The 8377-nt window shown below is 52.0% G+C and overlaps 1 protein-coding gene across 1 annotated transcript in view; it reads right to left on the bottom strand.

Annotated features, from left to right (window-relative positions):
• Positions 1–1284, bottom strand: part of LOC113408745 (leucine-rich repeat-containing protein 3-like) — a 1653-nt gene extending 369 nt beyond the window's left edge. Inside the window, exons 1-2 of the mRNA XM_026662144.1 lie at positions 1206–1284; positions 4–444 (exon numbers count right to left, since the gene is read on the bottom strand). Of these exons, the coding sequence (XP_026517929.1) occupies positions 4–441 (438 nt within the window). The 5' untranslated portion in view covers positions 442–444; positions 1206–1284. The remainder of the gene's footprint in view (positions 1–3; positions 445–1205) is intronic.
• Between the last annotated feature and the right edge of the window lie 7093 nt (positions 1285–8377).

Here is an 8377-nt window from a genome sequence, read left to right as displayed (position 1 = left end):
CACATCCCGGAAGGCCCCTGGCAGCAGCCCTGAAATGTTGTTGTGAGCCAGGGCCAGGCGGGTGAGGGCAGGCAGGCCCTGCAGTGTGGGCAGCACCCCCAGGGCATTGTGGGACAGGACCAGCTCCTGCAGCAAGGGCAGGGGGGGTCCAGTGTGCAGCGCACCCAGTGCGTTGCCTGACAGGTCCAGCTCAGCCAGCTCAGGGAGGTGCTGGAAGGAGGCAGTGGAGACGGACGCCAGGCGGTTGGAGCTGAGCAGCAGGATGCCGGTGTTCCTGGGCAGGGCAAGTGGCACCACGCTGAGCCCCTTTCCGGAGCAATTGACCAGCAGTCGGTCCTTGATCAGGTTCATCTCGGACGGGCATGGCTCCCCCAGACCCACAGCGCCAGCCACGGAGAGCAGGGCCAGGAGGGCTAGGTGAGGTGAGGTGGGGCACAGCATGGTCTGCACGGGAGACAAGAGCATGCTCAGGACACAGACATCACAGGGCATGTCTACACTAACCATCTCAGACTGCAACTGAGACTTGTGACTCCCCAATCTGGAGTGCTGGGGACAACTCCCGGTGGGATATCCCACAATGGTCCCATCTACACCAACCCAGCTGGTGCTGCAACAGAGTTGGGTCCCCTGAGCAGATACTAGCTCTAATAACAAGGGCTCCCTAGCTCCCCAGTGCCCTCTGTCCCATCAGGCACCTGCACCCTGACCATGCTGGGGACCAGCTACACTAACCCTGCTGGTGCTGTAACAGTGTCAGGGAGCTGCCATTAGCACCACGAACAAGGAGTTGACTCCCCCACACCTCCAGACTGGACTAAACTCAAAAGGTTTGAATCTATCCCTGTAGTTTCCTTTTCACCTAATCCCATATCTTCTGCTCCCCTTATAGCCAAGGCAGCTGGTCCAGCCAGGAGACGCCCCTCCCGCCAGGTAATTACCACATCCAGTCCTCACCTGCCTTTGCTTCAACCACTTCCCCCAGTGGCATCTGCGTGAGGGGAGCACGATTAAAGCATCTAGCATTTAGTGCCTTCAGCACCAGGTGAGGGATCACTGTGTAAACAGCCCCTGTGCCCCACTCCAGAGGGGGTACATCCCTGGATTAAACAGCTTCCCCCCACCCGGAGTTTCCTGTACAAACAGCTGCCCCACCCCAGAGGTGGCTGCATCTCACTGATGCTTACCCGTCCCTATGGACTCACCTGGGGTCTCTGCTGGGGTTGCTCTCCCACCTGTGTCGCCCTCACTCCCAGCTGTGGATTGAGAGGTTGCTCTGGGTGTAGCTTTTCCCACTGTGCTGACTGACTGCATCAGGCATCCTGAGCCCAACCCCTCATATCAGCCTCTGCAGCTGCTGGGGGGTGGGTATGTGGTTTCCTGTGACATCAAACAGAGACACTGATCCCGCCTTCCCCATTCCTACCCTCAAGGCATTAAAAGCCCCCATAGAGGTCACATCAGAGTCCAGCCAGATTACAGGTGGGGACTGCTTTCTGATCCACTCCATAAACTATTGCCCCACTCCAGAAACTGTATCACAGAACCGGGCAAGGGATCCCCATACAAATAGCAGGTATACTCCGGAAGGGGACACATCTTAGTGCCAGGCAAATGATGGTTGTACAACCAGCTGTCCCACCCCAGAGGCATCTGCATTACAGCACTGGGCAAGAGCTCCTTTTATAAACAGCCTTTGTGCCTTCCCCAGAGGCGGTTGTATCTAGATTAATAAATTCCAAGGCCAGAAGGGACCACTGTGATTATTTAGTCTGACCTCCTGGCTAACACAGGCCAGAGACCTGCTCCCAAATAATCCCTAGAGCAGAGCTTTTAGAAAAATATCCAATCTTGATTTATAAATTGTCAGTGATGGAGAATCCACCACTACCTTTGGTAAATGGTTCCAGTGGTTAATTACTCTCCCCCTGCAAAATTGAGGCCTCATTTCCAGTCTGAATTTGTCTAGCTTCCACTTCTAGCTATTGGATCTTGTTCTACCTTTCTCTGCTAGTTTGAAGAACACATGATCAAAGATTTGTTGCCCATACAGATACATATAGAGGGAACCAAGTCACCCCTTAACCGTCTCTTTGTGTGAGGTGAGGGACCCTATGTAAATAGCCCCGGCCACCCACACCAGAGGAAGCTGCATCTCAGTGGTGGGGGACGGATTCCCTTATAAAATAGCCCTCATTCCGCACACCAGATCCAGCTTCCAGGTCCGTGTCAGTGGCAGACAGTGATCCCAGTAGAAACAGCCCCCACCACCCACTGGAGAAGCAGCTCTTTCTCAGCACTGGGTGAGGGATCTCAGCTCTACAGCTTCTCAGCATGGCATGGGTTAACTGCATCAGGAGATTGTGGAGGTTATTATTAACTGCGGAAGGAGTGACTGGGGTCTGGGCAAGGAGATAAATAGGAGCAGGAAGGGATTGTCCTTTGTCATCCGTACCACTCTTGGTTCCTCTAGCAACATCCCCGTCCCACAGGGATGTTAGAAGCACACGCAGTCCAGTGGCTACAGTCCTGGGGTCCTGTGAGTGATCCCACTGGGGTTAGCTGTCTCCTCCCCACTAGATGTGCTCTCTGGCCTGTCAATGCTTTGATGTTTTGGGAGTAGGTGTTGGAGAGTTGCAGGGGTGTATCGGGGTCAGCAGGGACCTCCTGATTCCAACTCACATAAAGGGTTAGTAAGAGGGGTTCAGGCCCTTCCAGACCGGCTATGTGGGGGAGTGAACAGGGAGGGTCAGGCTCTCATAAATGGGCGAGGGGCCCCAGATCCTGGCACACATACACAGGGGGAGGGAGCAGGACTCAGGTACCCACAGAGAGGCCAGGCCCCCTATATCCCAACTCACATGTGGGGGCGGGAAAGGGGCTTAGACTCCGTTGCTGGGGCAGAGGGCTCACAGATCCTGGCAGATCCTGGCAGATCCTCCCAGATACCTCACAAAGGTAGGAAGAGGGGCTAGCCCCCCCCCCCAGGTCTTAGCATACACACAGAAAGGGGGAATATGGGGCTGACTTGATAGGCACTCCGGCTGCTATTCTCCTCCAGCCACTCACCCCATATTCCCTCTTCCCTGTGTCCTTCCTCCTCACCTGAGTCCCCCAACCTTCTCACCACCCCATCCCCATTTATCCCCCTTCCCACGATACCCAATCCCCTCAGTGGAACCCCAAAACTCTACCCCTATTCCCCCACTCCTCCACCCAATGCACATCAATTTTTTTTACAAAAATACTTTGATTACTTTGCCTCCAAATAAAATAATAAAAATCCTAGACAGCGACAGATTTTTTTCTCCAACATTTTCTAGATTTCTGCCAAGTGTGGGACTTAAATGGACAGGAAGAGGTGGATCTTGTTTAAAGGCTTACCTACAAGTAGCCTTGTGCTATCCTGCTGCAATTAAATCTATAATCACTGTCTGTGCATGCTCAGTGTACTCTATTTGGCGTGTGAGCCAAGGCATGGTGACACACCTAACAGAAGAACCAAACTCTTTGGCTGATAACACTGTAATTTGATTTCCCCCAGAGGGCTGGTGTGTAACATGCATTGGGGTAACTTTCAAATGACTGAGAGCCTGGTGCGATGACCTCAGCAATGTTTTGATCTCTATCCCTGTGCAAAAAATCATTGCCAAAACATGTCAACTTTAGTCTGTTTTGTGTGTGTGTGGAGGGCCAGTATCTTGTGAGCCGCTTGTTCAAATGGCCCTAAATTTGGGTCACTAACCAAACCCCATGCCACCATGAGGAACACAAAATGTCATAGAAGATTAGGGTTGGAAGAGACCTCAGGAGGTCATCTAGTCCAATCCCCTGCTCAAAGCAGGACCAATCCCAACTAAATCATCCCAGCCAGGGCTCCATCTTCTAGTCCCTATTGCAACAAACTATCCCTGGCTAGCTCACCAAATCTGTTACCTGGGATTATCTGAACCTGAATCTGTAGTAATTTACAATTTTCTCTCAAGGCAATTTCAATCAAGGGGGGAGGGGTGTCACAGTGCCACTGGTTGATAAATGAGTGGTTGTTGCGGTGCGTGCAGGGTTTAAGGGTGGAGGGGCACCGCCTACAAGTCCACTTCCTGGCTTCTCAGACAACTGGGTCGGGGTCTGAGGCCTGAAACACAAGTGATGTCCCCTGGGGTCAGGGCAGCAGGGCCGGCTTTAGGCCGATTCGCCCGATTCCCAGGAATCGGGCCCCACGCCTAAGAGGGCCCCACGCACTCACCCCGGTGGTAGTCTTCTTCGGGGCTCCCGCTCCCCTGGCCAGAGTGCCGGCTGGGGCGTGGCAAGCCCCGCGGCCCCGCTCTCCTGGTTGGAGCGCCAGCCGGAGCGCAGCAGCCCCGCGGCCCCGCTCTCCTGGCTGGAGCTCCGGCCGGAGCGTGGCAAGCCCCGCGGCCCCGCGACCCCAGCCGGAACGCGGCAAGCCCCGCGGCCCTCCCTCCCCCAGCCGACAATCGGAAGTGCTGCCCCAGGAATTGGGCCCCGCACTTGCTAAAGCCGGCCCTGCAGGGCAGCGTGGCCTATCAGCCAGAGTCCAATGGAATAGCCCTTGGGGTCAGGGCAGCATGGCGTAGAGGCCAGAATCCCATAGGTAGGGTTCACTCACACAGGAATGTGGTGGCCCCAGTAGGGGGGCCCAGGCCCACCCAACTCCACCAGGCCCCAACCCGGGGCCCTAACAGTGGCCAAGCAATTTGCCACTGGCTCAGCTGAGCGTTCTCGAGTGTGAAGTACCACTCCTTCACCCTCCCTCGGTCACTTCCTAGCAGTATCTGCATGGAGGTCCCCCATGAGGCTTTGGCTCCTCCATGGTCCACTGTGCTGGTCGCCTCCAGAGGCTCCTCCGATCACAGGGGTTCAAGCAGATCTTGGGAGGCTCTGGTCCCCAGCACATACAGGGTCTGTGGCTGATCCTCCCCAGTAGCTTCCAAGACCGGTCCTTCCCCTGCGGCCACAAGCCCAGAACGAGCTGGGCTTCCTCCCTTTATACTGCTAGAGCATTTGGCGCATGCCCAGTCCCACCTGGGAGGTGGGACTTCTGCTGTCAATAATATGGGCTTAACCCTGTCTGAGCTAGTGCAGGGTAAGCAGACCCCGTCACAGTGGTACAAAAAAGAGTGCTTTCAACCAAAGCTCCTTCTTTATTGAGTTTTAAGCACATATGCAATAGCAATAGTCTAGAGCACCCCAGATATAGTTACCCAAAGTCTGAGATGGTTTTGAGTGGCAATAGAATATTTCAGGTGATCAGCCTTCCTCCTAGCTGCTGGGGAGTAAGATGTTAGCTCCTTGCTTGTAGAAAAACTTCTCTGAACTCATCTACATTACATACTCTTACTTATCTTTTTATAGATTATTCAAACAAAGCACATAACTTCTAGTTACCCCAAGTGGGCTAACTATTCTCCTAGCATTAGCAAAAACAACTCATCATTTTATTTATCAGCAAAACAACTTTTAGTCATAGCAACAGCATGGAACTCATAATCAGAGACACTCAGCTCCAAGGTCAGTTATCCACAATCCTTCCCATTGTCATGAATCTGTTACTTTCTCTATTCTTATTAGCAGAGCTGCAGCTGTTTTAGCTGCTCATGAGATCACAAATCCTTTCTGACTTTGTGGTGTTCACACTTAAATGGTCAGTGGTGGCTGTATACCCAAAATGGCTGCAGTTACATCAAGTCCAGTTCCCTCATAACAGGGAGACCTGGGCTCAGTTGTTTGCTCTGCACAAGACTCCCTTTGTGGCACTGGGCAGGTCACCTGGGCTTTCTGTGCCTTAAGTCCCCATCTGTATAGGACTCTGAGGATAAATACACTAAAGAGTGTGAGGCACTGAGATACTCAGAAAAAGGGATGGGTATTGTCAAGGCTGATTCCCCACTCTGGCACTTCGAGTGCAGAAGGTGGGGGCCCGCAAGGATTCTAAAAATTAATACTGGCCACTCCAGGCTTGTATTAAACTCCCAAGGTTACAGATCCCCCTGGCCTTGGGTTGGTAAATGCTGCCACCACCCAAGAGCAGAACCTTTTTGAGCGCCCAGGAAGGCGCATTTGGGAATTCCTTCCTGTGGGGTACCCCCAAACTCTTTCACCCCTTCTCCAGGGAAGAGCTGAGAAAAGGGAAGAAAAAGAAATCGGCTGTTTCCACCAGCTATCTGAAAACATATGCCCAGACCTCTTACCTCCTAAGAGACAGGACTCCAGTCATGTTCTTAAAAAAGGTAAATTTATTTTAAAAATGGGGAAAGAAAATATATCAGGTTGTTGCTAGATATTAAAAGAACAACTGAAAGGATTAAACACCAAGAAGGGCTTTCTTGGGGTCCAGCTTAAAGGTTACAAAAGCACCTGTGTTAGCACAGAAGAATCCACAAGCCCAAAATAAAGAGATAAACCTGATCACGTCGAACTAAACATTTCCTGACCTACTTACATATCTGTGGTTCCAAATGAGTAGTTTCTAGGTATAATGCTGATGATTTTTCATACCTGGCCCAAGCCTTACAGCATACCTGCTCGCTCTCTCCCCGAGAGAACAACAACAGACAGACAAAAGGGAAGTTTTTTTCTCAATTTTAAAAAGGTCTAGTCTTCCCATTGGCTCTTTTGGCCAGGTGCCAACTCACTTTCTCTTACTTAAGCATTTCAGTGAGACTTCTTAACCCTTTACAGGTAAGGCAAGTAGAGAACAGCTACTAAGAATGATTTTTATAGCTAACTGACTGGCTGGGTGTCCATAAAAGGGTGCTACCTTGGCCCCCCCATTCCCTCTGCACCTGGAAGCCCTCAATGAGCTTCTGTACATCCTAATCCCCCCTGCATCCAGAAACCCCCACTGAGCCACTTGCACCCAAATTGCCCCACACAGAACTCTCTCACTCCATGCTAAGCCCCTCCACACTTGGATCCTGCTGGGCTAAGCTTGCCTGCCCCACACCTGGATTGGGGGCCAGGGCTAGGCATGTGCAAGACTCTGTCCCCCTCACTTGCTATCTTGGTGGGCCAGTGTGCTGCACTGAGCAGGTGTCAAGGGGGGGAAGTCACACTTTTTTGAAAACCTAAACATCCCTGGGAGTCTGTCAGTGGAGATGGGGGCGTCTCTCTCAAAGCTCCGCTCCAGCTCTGGGTCAGAGGCAGGAATCACTGGGGGAGATTCTCTGGCCTGGATTAGGCAGGAGGCTGGGCTGGATGGGCACAACGGGCCCTGCTGGCCTTAAAATTTACAAATCTGTGAAGTGTGGCGTTTTCTTGCACCTTCTTCTGCGGTATCAAGTGCTGGGCATTGTCAGCGAGAAGAGACTGGGCTAGACGGACCACGGTGCTGAGCCAGTCCAGTAATCCCAATGGGCCAATTTATTTGCATCAAACAACTCATTCACCCCCAGTGTTGCCAGCTCTGGTGATTTTTACTACGAGCTTTGTGATACTTAACTATTTTTTCCCTTAAAGCCCCAGCACTTGGGGCCATGTATTTATGGGAGAATCTCAGCTTTTATGTTTGGGGGAAAGAATAGTATGTTTCCAGCCCTAGAGGTTAGGGGGGGGGAAGGTAAGTGCTAAAGATTAAAACAACAGAATTAAAAAAATGTATTTAAAATAATCTCATTTTTAAGCTGCTCTGATATTCATCATTTGTTAACTTTTTGGGTTGGCAAAATTATGGGCCAATTTATTTGCAGTCATCAATTTGTTCCTCCCCGTTATTCTCTGTCCCAATCTCTGGAATTTGTTCCTTGTTGTTCCAGCGCCGCAGGCTGTGTGGGAACCCCACCCTGTGCGGTTAGTGCAAAGGAGTTGGTTAGCGCCACCTTGTCCAAGGCGCGGAGTTGAAGAGCCAGAATCTCTTGAGTCATCTTGGAATTCAGGGCCAGGCCAAAGCAGCCTCCCAGCTCAGGGATCAATGCTCATCATAAGGCACTTGCTGTTAAGTGCTCTGTGGGACAATCTACCCCCTGCCTTCCATCCCGGCTAGACAGACGCCTTCTATTTGCACTGATGGAGCCTACTTAGAAGCTAAGGGTACGTCTTCACTTACATCCGGGTCCGGATGTAAGCAATCGGTTTTCTGAGTTCGATTTATCGCGTCTGGTTAAGACGCGATAAATCGATCCCGGATCGATCCCGGAAGTACCCCGGATCGATCCCGGAAGTGCTCGCCGTCGACGCTGGTACTCCAGCTCGGCGAGCGGAGTACGCAGCATCGACGGGGGAGCCTTCCTGCCGCGTCTGGACCGCGGTAACTTCGGACTAAGGTACTTCGAATTCAGCTACGTTATTAACGTAGCTGAATTTGCGTACCTTAGTCCGAAGTGCGGGGGTTAGTGTAGACCAGGCCTTAGAAGCAGAGTTA

Source organism: Terrapene carolina, unplaced genomic scaffold, assembly GCF_002925995.2.
Source record: "Terrapene carolina triunguis isolate 2854851 unplaced genomic scaffold, T_m_triunguis-2.0 Scaffold23474, whole genome shotgun sequence".
Lineage (NCBI taxonomy): Eukaryota > Metazoa > Chordata > Testudines > Emydidae > Terrapene > Terrapene triunguis.
This window is presented reverse-complemented; position numbering and strand designations above follow the sequence as displayed.